General features: G+C 40.3%; 1 protein-coding gene across 4 annotated transcripts in view; it reads right to left on the bottom strand.

The window, feature by feature from the left end:
- Nucleotides 1-948: 948 nt before the first annotated feature.
- Nucleotides 949-13,215, bottom strand: part of mib2 (MIB E3 ubiquitin protein ligase 2) — a 47,358-nt gene continuing 35,091 nt past the window's right edge. For all 4 annotated transcript variants that reach the window (XM_088290607.1, XM_088290606.1, XM_088290605.1 and 1 more), the window contains 8 exons: nt 12,438-12,594; nt 11,472-11,626; nt 8,056-8,182; nt 7,691-7,972; nt 5,056-5,234; nt 4,772-4,965; nt 4,008-4,073; nt 949-3,141 (listed from right to left, as the gene is read on the bottom strand). In XM_088290607.1, coding sequence (XP_088146733.1) covers nt 2,900-3,141; nt 4,008-4,073; nt 4,772-4,965; nt 5,056-5,234; nt 7,691-7,972; nt 8,056-8,182; nt 11,472-11,626; nt 12,438-12,594 — 1,402 coding nt within the window. In that variant the 3' untranslated portion in view covers nt 949-2,899. The remainder of the gene's footprint in view (nt 3,142-4,007; nt 4,074-4,771; nt 4,966-5,055; nt 5,235-7,690; nt 7,973-8,055; nt 8,183-11,471; nt 11,627-12,437; nt 12,595-13,215) is intronic.

Genomic DNA, 13,215 nt, shown 5'->3' with positions numbered 1-13,215 from the left:
GATCTGAACGTTTTCCCCCTAATGAAAACAGTGATGTAAAGCATATTAATTTCTTTAAAAAATCCTAAAATAATGGTTTTGTCTTTCTTTATTGATATGAGCATCAATACATTTACTCAGCACTGGATATATTGTATATGTATAAAAATATTGAAACAGTCATTAATATTATTTTCATTATTATAAGTACTATCGCCATAAATCGTTATCTTTTATAAATGAAAATATCGTACCAAACGTGTTTTATTGCAGCAATACAATCCCAAAAGTGAAACATTTTTTATAGATTAATTAGACAGTGAAATATCTCGTGATTTATTTGTAATAATTTTTAATTCCCTACCATATTCTGATTTATTAAAATGCACCTATTTGTCTTTTAACACACTGGTCAGCCAAGGAATTACAGACAAGTGAGTTAGAGCAATGCTACTAAGAAAGCACGGTGGAGCCTTTTTACTGATCCAAGCTTCCTGTCCCTGGAGACGTCACTGCTTAAAATGCTGAGTCATATGTCAAAGCCGTTTGAGCCTTAAGACAATTAGGCCTCCGAAGTGGCCGGCGATAAAGTGGAGATGTTGCACAGACAGCAACAGCCTAGAGTTATTTGGTCCAGCCAGCATCTACCAATGATTCATAATCATTAATCAGACTTGGTCTAACTTTTACTCCTTCATTCAATCTATTGCATAATGAAAAGATCATACACACTGGTGCGGATGCATTGTGGAAACTTTAAAAATGTTTGTATGAAAATCGTTGCGACTCTGAGAAAAGCAGAATATGAGATTAATGTTCCAGACTGAGACGTTTCCCTTGGGCGTTAGCATTCAAAAGCAGTTGCATTACAAATAGAAAGCGCTAGAGTGGAACTCATTTGTTTTTTTAATTATACAATCTAACATATCTTTATCTTCACATAAAATAAAGGGATCCTGAGAAAGGATGTCCTTAGAAAAGTGTTCCATATTTATTGCAAAATATCTTTGTACAGAAACTGAGAAAACATGAACAGAGGAGGAGACAGTAAGGCCAACATTAGAACTGCGAGAGCTGAACTGTACAAACACCAAAAGTAACATTTGCTGCTTTAATATTATTCTTTTATACACCAACTGATTACCGCTTATCACAGCTACCTCTGTCGAGGTGGTTAGAAAAAAAAACAAACAAAAAAAAAAAAAACACCAAGATAATCACATCTTTTCCTTCTTAACATTATTGCAATTGCCTGCAAACCCTTCAACCAACAACCAGAAATGAAAGCCCATCTAATGATAATTTATGATCTTGGAAAATGCTGCAAACAATATTGGACTGACTACCATCTGGAAGAAAGTGTCGAATCACTCCACACTGTGAGCTTCTTGTGTACTCTTGTAACACAGCATGCTCGTAATACTTCTGATTTTGGACTTCAAAATAACATGAGCGCAAGATTTGACTTTTTGTTGCCACAGCTTTAAAACGTCAATTTGTGCGCAATGCCCATGCATGCCCTCATGCGATTTGGCACTGATGTTGTTCAAAGTAAACCTTAGTCTTGACACACCTCAAACCCTGCGGCATTCTCTCTAATTTCTTCTTCCTTGCACATAAAAAAAAAGGTAGTGTGAGACGGGAGTCATCCCTACCTCGACATTCAAAATGTACAAATTTAAACACTGGCTCTCCCAAAATGGGGGGGGTCGAATAAAGCCAAACATATCAAATTATTGTCACCTTTGTCGTCCATAGACGGTAATTACACAAAAATGAAAATTAAATAAAAGCTTAAAATGTGTCAGTTTTTTTTTTCTCATAGAAGCCCTTCAAGAAACACACCAAGACAAGCTGGAGAATACAATCCAGAGCGCCAAAGGAGAAAATGAGCATTTCTTGTTAAATGACTCCAGCAGGAAGGTAAATGGTGTAACAACCTCAGTCTTCTTTTGGCTCTTCTATTTTACAAAATATCGGGTGAATCAAAAAGCTAAACACAAATACCCACCTGCTTGGTGGCGATACACATAGTAAACACAGTGGATGCTCCCTGTTGGGCGGTAAATACACTGACAGTGTGGACGGGTGCTTGTCGGTAGCTTCTTTCTTTCTTTCTTGCTGACACATTTATTTCACTCATGTCATTTTTTTTTTCAGGTCGATGACATCTGACGTTCTGAGGAAGCTCCCGACAACAACGCTATATGAAGCGGCCACTTTGAACCTTTTATGGATATCACAAGTGCTTTTTGAAAGAATTGATACCCTGAGTAAGAGGAAATAGGCTTTGGGTGTATTTCAGCAAAATCAAAAACACCGCCCTTCGAAGCAAACACCAACTAAAAAAAATGATAAAAAAAAAAAAGGGGGAAAAAAACCAAGACGTTACGAAGTAATACCACCTTTCACACATAAATAAAAATCTGTACATTACAAAGAATTAAAAACCACAACAATAACAAATCACCCATTAGTGTTACAATATGCATATACTCATGCATATATTGTATACGGTGTATTTCTCCCCTTGCATACAGGCGAGTGTTTGGGGAACTATATAGCGCGCCCACTGCGGAGACTAATACTGATTACTATTCCCAGATCCAAATGAGAGCAAAGGTAATTCACAGGACAGGCTGTAGGGGGAGGACTCATTCTGTGCAGCCGTGTAAACAGAACAGAGGCCAAGCCAGCCAGCCAGGATGATGGGTAACAGACGTCCAAATAAAAGCAGCAACTTTCAGACAAATGATTGGGGCTGAGCGGCTTGGGTTGGAGTGGGTTGTACTTCCACAGTGCCAAATCTAAGTCCTTGTGCCGTAGTAACAAGGTTGACGATGACGGTGGGATGTAAGATGAATGAGCCGCTCTCTGCGAGCTGCACCACCTCTTCAGCACCATCTTCTCGCTTTGTGGCTCACACGAACAACTGGATGCGTTCGCGGATGGTCTGCCGGCAGATGGGGCAGGCTTTGAGCACGGCGCTGCAGTCGATGCAGGAAGCGTGTCCGCACTGGAAGACCAGTTTGATTTGGTTGTCGATGCAAATGGGGCAGGTGATCCGCTCCTCCATCTGCCGGTAGCGAGACTGGAGTTGCTCCAGCAGGTTGTGCTGCTCCGAGTTCTCCGTACCGGGGCTGCAGTCCACCTCGGTTTGGTCTGACGACAGAGTATGGAAAACACAGCATTGCAGCGTATTGTGGACGTTTTAATAACAATGAAAAACCACAGAATTGGAGGGTGATTCCAACTTGATTTCTGACTGTTACTGTATGTGCCTTGGTGGGGTGGCATGTGATATTTGCTTGAGAGAGTCTGAACGCGGGCCGTGATCAACAGTAGTTCCTGCATGCATTTTCTCATTGTGTTTCTACGTTTCACTGTTCGCTCAGTATTCAACAAAGGTTTATTTACTCTTACAACATTTTTGCCCATTTCCTGGATGTTACGGACCAAACCTGCAACTGAATCATATTTCATGAACATTCATGCATTTCCTGCATGGCCCGTTTGAAATAAAGCATATTTAAACATCAATAAAATCAACAAAATAATCAACATATTAATTATAAAAATAATCTGTGGTTGCAGCCCTAGACGGGTTCTATTTTTGTCATTTCTTGAATGTTACAATGATGTGGCTCAACCAATTAGCAAACAACATTCGGCAAAGATCACTTTTGGTGAGGCAACTGTAGGTACTGGATTTTGACAATGGAAGAAGTATAAAAAAAAAAATGACCACGTCGGCACAGAGCAGTGGAAAAGAGAGAGTTTATAAAAGATGCAGGAATCTTAATTGATTAAAAAAAAACAAAAAAAACCGATCCAAATTAGGATAGTTTGGCGCAGTTAAAGGTCTGCTCGACAAAATGGAAATAGTAAATGTATGTATGGTGAAAATTTAAGATTAGAAATATGGTCCTTCTTAACTCAGACTGTTTTATATGGCACGATTGCAGCCTTCAGCAGTGGATTTCAAAACCTAGACAGAAAAAAAAAAACAGGGAAGAATTTTGTCTTACCTTGTCGAATTTTCTTGGTGATTGTGACTTGGCATTTAATGCATTTCTTCATCCGATGGGCACACTCTGTTGAAGCGCGGAGACAGTCAATGAGATAAAACACACAAAACATCGAGATCGCGGCCAGGGGGCGAGGGACTGACCGGCAAAAAAGGGTCAAGTGCAGCTCTTTCTTTTGTATACATTTGTAAGTCACGCCACGACCGTCACTAAACATTGGAATGCGCTCCACCTCCGTGACGCTCCACCACGGTGGTACGTCACATTTGTGCCGAGAGATCATCAGATGCATCGCGGGAAATGATAAAATTCCACTTAAATGTTCCAAAAATGATTTCATAATGTCTGTGTTCATTTATCTGTGCCATCAACGTATAATGATGGGCAAAACAATGAAATGCTCCCTCACAGATTTCACAAAGTACATTTGTGACTAAATTGCGCTAAGAACATTAATATTTCAGTACTCTAATTTTTTCTGACATTTTTATTCGATGCTGTGCCCTGAGATTTGTCTAATGTAAACTGTGTGCCCTGGCTCAATAAAAGTGGCACACACTGATCTATCTGACTAGCTTCCTTTTCTCCCCATTTATCCCCGGAAGATGGTCCTGTGTGACTTAATCATCCTGATTTAATTAAGCAGGGGAATAAAAAAATCCCCTCCAACCACAACCATAATCAACGGTCTAATCAGTCATTAATCAATGCCAAGCAAGCCATTCATCTATGAAATTTCCCATTGACAAGATCCGTGAACTTGCCTTCACAGGCCACACTGTGCTGGCAGGGGGAGAAGTGAACCAGCAGAGCCAGTTCGGAGCAGATGAGGCATTCACTGGGACCCGGCAGCGTAGGAAGAACCAGATTGGTCATGGTGTTGGGCGTAGTGTGAACGCGCCGCAGGTTAGCAGCACTTGGGCCCTGGCCACTTGTTATAGCTTGCAGGCGTTGCAATCTGAGATACAACGACATACACAGTTTATGATGCCGGAACATTTTAAGTATCTACATGATACGCGGATTGCCTCATTTTGAAGACAAGCACCTGTACTTCTCCGAGAAGCTTTTGATGAGTTGCAGCATTGTGCTGTCTGCCACCAGGTCCAGGGGGCTCTTCCCCTTGTGGTTGGCATAGCTGATGTCAGCCCCCTCCTGCGCCAGGAAGCAAGCGATCGCCACTCCAACACTGAGCTCAGTATTCCCGAGAAGGCCCGAAGCATTGAGCTGTGAGGACACGTGATGAAGGGAAGAGAGTGTGGGAAAGTTAAGGAGCAGACAAGACACCCTTGTGAGAAAATGGTGGATGACAAACGCACCAAATGACATGGGTGAAACACTCCGAGGCTTATTGCCCAACTATTTGGTCTTTTTTTTATACTGAAAATAGAAGAAAGTCAAAACAAGTGACTCCGCCACAAAATCTCTAAAATGCCCCACTAGATCAATGCAGGCTTTTCCACGTTGTAACAACGAGTTACTTTAAAGCAACCACGCCGGTGTGAAGCCACTTCCCACAAATAGGCTGACACATCGGCCTTTTCTTAATTTTATCACAGTCTTCGGCCTTCTCTCCATGATGTGCGTGCACTCATGGATGACAACGAGGCGCTCTAAAAGCGGCCACGCCACCAGGCTATCCGAAGGGAAAATGCTTTTTCAGGGTGTAGGCAATCTATCTAGCATGTCACAAATGGGGCCAGATAACCACTGATTAAAAAAAAAGACACTTATGTTCTTATACAGAAGGAGAAGAGTGGACTCTTAGTGCACTAGCCACTGATTTAGCCACAAAACAGGTTTAACACTATCTGCTCAATTGAGTACTACATTTTTCTCAGATGTTGCACTTTTTCAGCAATTATCTTCAAACATACATAATGCATTTGGAAATAAATCACTTCATAAGACGTGCAGATTAATGAGAAAATTGATACGAGCAGCACTTAGTATGTGGTGTGTGAGTAGTTTTGGCAGGTGCCCAGAATGTTGAGCTGTGCTTGCAGTGTTTGCGGTCCTGTGGGCTGGAAAGGGCATTCTTCATTGCAACAATGCCATCCACACTAACTCATGTGGATGCATCTGTAGTTTAGGATGTGCCAGTAAGGTTATCTTAATTACCGGCCTGCTGTCAAAGCATCCATCCATCTGTTTTCTATAGCGTCGTCATTAAGGTCGTGGGTAACTGGAACCTATGTCAGCTGACTTTGAGCAAGAGGCGCAGTAGAGCTTTGACGGGACGCCATCCAGTTGCAGTGCGCAAGCACATATATTGACAAACAACAATTTATGCTCAAGGACAATTCAGAGTCCTTCAATAATTATTCTTCCGCCATTTTCTTCTGGGGACATCTTCACCTGAGCTACCGCACACCTCCTGGGGGTTAAGATCCGGAGATGTCGATTGTGGTTATGAAAAGCCCTTTGAGACTGTCTGTGATTAAGGGCTATACAAATAAAATTGACTTGACTCAACCTCATTTTGCTACAGGAGAGCACAAGAGTAAAACAATAATTAAGAAAATGACAATTCTTCCCAAGCAAAATTATTCATTTTTAGCCCACCCCCCCTCAAAAAAAAATGTAAAATAGTAACATTGTATAGAACCCAAGTGACTAAAATTGCCTTAGAGGATAGAAAAAAATCACAAGACTTCTTTCAAATATCACGGATTGATTTGAGTGTGGTTACTGTCCAAGTTTTTTTTTTCTACATGAGGAATCAAGACAACCCCCAGAAAGACACAATGTGATGTTTTTCTTGCTGCGCTCAACCACAGGCAATCTTTAGAGCGCCATTTTGGTTAAATATAGTTACATAACCACATTCAATTTTCACGCATGTGGCTCCTCAATTTCACTTAATCCCACCCATGCACGCTTTTTAATTAAATCTGGTAATTTAGAGACAATGTCATTTTATTTTCTAACATACTGAATGCAGAACATAAACTGATTGGGGGTTTCAAAGGTTTTACTGCCTCTCTCAAGAATAAAACACCTTGAAACAAAAATATCATGCTCTCTTGACAAAATAAAACAAAATCCTTCGCTTTGAGAATGCCTCAGACTCCCTTGTCCCGTTCCTTCCATTTTTTACTCACAAGACTCTTTAAGCAAATGCCGCAACATTCCATTAATGGCTTTCTTTTGCTTTTGTTTAGCTTTAAGTAACCTCCCTATGACCAAACTGGTCTTATATGTCTGGATTTGCAGCACCGCCTTTTGTCTATATGGCAATTTTTGTAACAATGCCCCAAACTAGCTAAAAAAGTAGGGTTGCAAAATTCTGGGAAATTTTGGATTTGGAACATTTCTATGAAATCAATTGTAATAAATCAGAATTTTACAAAATTGAAGGTTGCTCTTTCAAGGGGGAGTTTGCATATTTTTCTTTTTGCTCGTTTAACAAAACTTCCAACCTAGCAGATACAGAAGGCTTGACAGACAAGGTGTCAATAATTTGCCCTGCCCTCGCAAACATTTTCTTAGCCGATCACCGGCACATACCCTTGCGTTTTTGCGCTGAAATTTGAGCTTATTTCAAAATTCGCTATTTCAACTTCCAATATAAAAATTCACCATAAATTTTAAACCTATTTGAACTCAAAAGTATTAAATTGCCTTTGTTGTAGACATACTGCTTTTTTCAAATAACGCCCAGATGACCTCTTCACTCTTACCCTGCAGTAGAGCGATGTGGAGGCACAACTCTCGCCGCTCTCCTCTGTGCTGCTGCCGCTGCCGTTGCTACTGCTGCTTCCCACAACGGGGCCAAGCATCACATTGGCCAGCTGTGGTCGCAGCAGGGCCACATGCATGGCGGTGTCGCCATCCTCATCCTCCATGTTCACGTCGGCGCCTTCGACCACCAGAAGCTGGATCAGATCGGTGTGGCCCTGCGTCACCGCCAGCTGCAGCGGCGTCTGGTTGCGGTTGTTGCGGATGTTGATGTCACAGCGGCCCTGCGCAGACAAGAAGTCTTATTAAAGTACACCTGAGGACGAAATTAATCTTCCAATGTCATTTTATGACGTGACATGCTCACCTCCTTAATGAGGAGCTCAGCGACGTCGTGGTGATTATTGAGGGAGGCCAGATGCAGGGCGGAAAAGCCGTCCTCCTTCTTAACGTCCACCAACTGTCGCGCTCGGCCGAGAATCTTCTCCGTGGCCCTGTCAAGACATCCGGTAAGCCTCACAATGTACAGAACTGATTTGGATTGTTTCACAACTGGTTATAGAGCACAGAAACATTGTTTTGGCTCATACATTTCAACTACAAAAAGCCAGTGCACTCTTAACGACTTGCGCATGGCATAAACCGGTTAACTATGCGCAATCTGAGAACAGTTAAATCAGTAAGCACTTAATTTTCATATCACATCTCTCAAAGAGAAGACTCACAAAAGGCTTTACATGGTTAAAATATAATACACAAAGAAAAAGTGACCTAACAGAACAATAAAATGAGACTACAGCAAACAAGTTTTGAGGAGCCTGAGTTTTGCAGGCTCTGTGAAAATGACCTTGAATTTTTTGACTTAATCCTAAAATGAACTGGAAGCCAGTGAAAAGGTGAACTGACAGGATCTAGAGAAAAGCCTTGCGGTGGCAATCTGAACTAAATAGAGGCAGTCCAATGAAGATAAATGAGATGGTTGAAGAGAGAATTGCAATAGTCAGGATGTGGTAAGATAAAACCGTAAATTATTATTTGTAGTTTAGAATGATAGAACATGGACCAAGGTTTAGAAATAATTGTGAGATGGAAAAAGCAAGTATGGCCTAATCCAATATGATCCCAAGGTTTCTTAAAGGGGACGTCAACCCCTAAATTGTTTTCCGCAAAAACTTTACTAATTCGAGAAAAAATAAACTAAAAGGGAATGACCGCCAGGTGGAGGTGTATCTGCAAGCTTTTTTGTGCACTCACGTAGGCATACTCTAGCATGTTGTGGCATGCTGTTGGCATGTGTGCCATTTAGAATCATTCACCAATACCCTTCCAGTGTCTTATGTGCCACGCATTACATAATTTTCGGAGGAAAAAAAATAATAAATCGCCTTTAGAGGGCAATCGCCTATAGAGTATGATATTATGCTGTGGCCTGTATGAGGTACTGCACACATTTTTGTATTTGACTGAAATAATTGCTTTGTAGAAAATGCACTTGTGGACTTATTTAGCTGTAAAAGTAAACATTCTTGGCCCATTTTAGGGACTATAAAAACTTAACAAGATACTTGTGAGCCTTGTTTCCTCTTTAAAAAGACTTGCTGAGATAATGTTGCCATTACAATGTAAATGTTTCCACAAGTATGTCTAAGAATGAGTTTGTTTTTTTTATTGTTAATGAAGGCTAAAGTTAATGCAGCTTAACTAGAGGACAATGGCTCACAAATTACAGAGTCGTTTGCGGTACAAAACGTGACATAGAGCTCGGACTCGAATAGAATGTGAAATCTCTCATATGGTCCGCATCTGGTGCATTACAATGGGCATTGGCCAGCGGGGAGATGTTTTGTTGAAGGTTGAATTTCTCATTCAATAGCAATATAAAGTGTTTCCAAACTTGTACTTTTGGTTGTGTGTATCTATGTATTTGTTATAATAGGATATAATTTAGGTAAATATATGCTCTTATTTTGTTTTGTTTTTCAGCGCGGAACAGGTAGGTAACTGAATCAGACTTATTTCACCAATGTAAAAAATAATCAGAAAAAGCTGTTGTGTTGTAACGCTGTTTTGAAACAGCCACATCAAATCCAGCATTTTTCTACTTGCAGGAAAACATTTTACTATAGAAGTCTTGGGACCTGCCTGATTTCTGTGACTTGATATTTTTCACAGTCCACCAAGTCTGCCTAACTGTGATGAGGTTTATGCTCCCAGGCTTTTATGACCTCATTTGAACTTTCCTTCCAAATTATAGCAAAACCACACAGTGGAAAATTGTCCCCGGCTCTTTTTAAAGAGCTGCCATGAAGACAAAAACAAGCCTGAAAAACACCAGCATCCACATATATTTCCTAACTCAAGCGATGCCACTTCATTTGAGGTTTCCAGCTGAGACTTTAAAAGAGTTTCTTAAGTCATTTGGTGGATGATAGCTGAGAAAACTATACCATAATGTGAGAACGCTGTTATTATCATTAGATGTATTTTGGTCATTTGTGATGCGATGCCGTTTGTCGGGGTCAGCCTCAAAAGAGTTAAAACAGTCGATCCAGCCTCTTTCTGTGTAAAAGTAATTCAATTGATTTCTGTGAAATTGATCTCGGACACAGGTTTCTTGGAATTTATCAATGACTACATTTACATTCAGTCGATATTCAGGTTTAGGTTAAAATTTGCCCCATTCAGAGGTAACTCACTCACATTTATATGACCGAGTATTTGGGTCAGAAAAACCCAGAGGTTTTATTCAGGTTTCCAGATAATATATACTTGTCCGTATTGTTTGAAAAAAATGAATAAGATCAGGTTTGAGTTTTAAAAAAAACACGATTAAGAGCATATTCTGTTTTTTTGCACGCATTTACGAGGCCTTTCAAAATTCTAATACAGCCATTATTTGGGTTTTCAAAGCGATACTGACTCCTCCGTATGATATTTGACAAAAGTGAATCTATGAACGTGGCTTTTTCGTGATGAAATGAGGCCCTGTGTGTTTTGGTTTATGAGGGTTTTTACTGCATTTCTTTTGAGGAAATGGTGGGTGGGTGTAAGTTCACAACAAGTCTGGGAAATGGCCTGAGAAAGTAGAAAAGGGGCAAATAACTGGCTTTTTTTTTTTTTTAAACCAACGATGAAAAATGTAATGTAGGAATGATTTATTCTGCTCGGACCCAGAGCAGGATACGCTGTACAGGCAAAACTTTTGAGTCTTCTGAGATTATTTTGTATTTTCTCCCGAGTCACTTATTAATTTGCCTGTTATTTTGCTGTTCAAAGTCGGTCACTCTGCAGTTTAACGCAGTTCCAGCCAGCTCTGTGTGACAAGTGTAACATATCACCAAGTCACTTTTTTAATTTTTAGGTTTCACATCTAGAGTACATGTGCGCCATGACAGTTTAGCAATTAGCATGGCTTTTTGGTCTTTCTCTCCGCCCTCGATTTGTGATAATGATATTAGTCAGAAGCAATGTTCCCTCAAGCTGTGCGTCTGCGCAATCATGCACTTTTCTCACCCCCTCAGTGCACAGCTCATGCCGACGTCAGGCTACATGAATGTAGCCTGATTTTGGGCCGACAGATGCGTCGCAGACAAATGTAGTCTCATAGTCGATTTTGTTGGATACTGGATTTTCTTCAAACACCCGGAATAATCAGCTTTACGGCCACAATGAGTTGGAATTCACAGATTTCAGTAACAAAACATGGACAATCCGGAACATTTGGAAGCTCTGTTTATAGCGTTTAAAACCCAAGCCCTCGTTGACAGAATGAACTTGACTCACAGTTTGTTTCCTTTGAGAGCAGCATGGTGCAAGAGGTTGAATCCTCTGTGATTTTGCTGAGTGAAATCAATGTTGGGCACCAGAACCAGGATTTCGATGATATTGCGGAAATCTTTAGCAATGGCATCGTGCAGAGGGGTGTCTCCATAGGAATCCTGAGCGGGGATGAGGGAAGTGTGTTTAGATAGTAGTAAAACATTGTTCCATGAAGCAAAATGCACAACGCACGTATGACTATTTAATCAGTAAAATAATAAAAGAATCATTATGTTACATTTCTAACTGTACTGTGCAGCTATTACAATACAGTTATGATTCTGTATGGTGTGGGCACATCTCACTGATACCATTGCGACAAGAATGGTGAGACTAAATTCCTGTAGACCTTTAAAGCCATCGTCACTAAAGTTTTGCCTTGGCCCATACTCCAGCCCTCAAAAATGTTTGGTCGAAATTGTGTGTAATCTGAATATTAATTCCTGTTTTACTCTTCCCGCTGACCTGTATATTGTAAATCCATAGTTCATTAAAAGGCATCTGTTTAAAGCATTCCATGTGATTTAAATTACAGTTTAAAAATAATCTTGCGATTTGGAATTCTATGAAAATAAAAAGAGGTCAGAAAACAGAAACACATGAGTGAAATTCCACATTTTTGGTCACACTAGTCAAGCAGAAGAATGCTGTTACAGAGTTCGGAGGCAGCTTCAGAAGAGACACTCCATTACTTTAATCGGGTTGAAGTAAAGGGTCACAGTCAAATACCATAAATGTTGGGGAAATTGTACGAGTGCTTTAAAAGACCATTAAGACATTTACAAGAGAGCCACCGAGGGCGAGGGAAAGAGCTCAGGAAAATTAATAGCACATGAACTGCAAATTTTTTTATTTACTTAAGAAAATACAATTGAGTGTGCTCAAGACATTATTAATGAATTATCATAGCATTATGGAAAACACTCTCACCTGGAGATTAACATCAGCTGAATGTTCAGTGAGCACACGCACGACATCTGTGAAGCCCTTGTTGACAGCGATGTGAAGTGCGGTACACATGGAGTTGTTCAAGAGGTTAACATTTGCTCCCTTGCTCAACAGTAGTCGTGCAATCTCTGCCTGATTACTAGATCAAAGAAATTAGACAAACATAAAATGAATCAACGCAACACGACGTTTGACGAACGCAACTGTCCGTTTAGATTAGGGGTGGGCAAACATTTTGATTGGCGGGCCACAATGGGTTCTAGAATTTGACAGAGGGGCTGGACCAGGAGCAGATGGACGGAGTGTTTTGGTAACCTCACCTCATTGGAGAAATAAAATTCATTTAATTTTAAATTAAAGTGAACAAAATAATTACAACAATATATATGTCTTTAAAAAAACACAGCATTCAGAAAATAATTAACAAGGTTTATTCATTTAATTTTTTTCAAGTTCGGCGGGCCGTATTAAAACATTTAACGGGCCGCATGTGGCCCCCGAGCCGTAGTTTGCCCACACCTAGTTTGGATTCTAGTTTCGGAAAAAAAAAAACAGAACTTTATATTTTATACGCTTGGCCGCAATCAACTTCACAAAGTGGTTTTTAACTATTGTGTTAATCGTAATGAGACTTTGAGATGCAGCCCAACTGAGCACATGTGTAAGGAGAGGATGTAGCTGGACGACTTAAAAATCTCATCTGAGTGGATTATGTGAAATGTGAATATCGTTACATTAGTATTGTTTTTAAAGCAACAAA

This window comes from Idiotropiscis lumnitzeri, chromosome 3 (genome assembly GCF_059441095.1).
Source record: "Idiotropiscis lumnitzeri isolate Australia: NSW breed Sydney's pygmy pipehorse chromosome 3, RoL_Ilum_1.0, whole genome shotgun sequence".
Classification (NCBI taxonomy): Eukaryota; Metazoa; Chordata; class Actinopteri; order Syngnathiformes; family Syngnathidae; genus Idiotropiscis; species Idiotropiscis lumnitzeri.
This window is presented reverse-complemented; position numbering and strand designations above follow the sequence as displayed.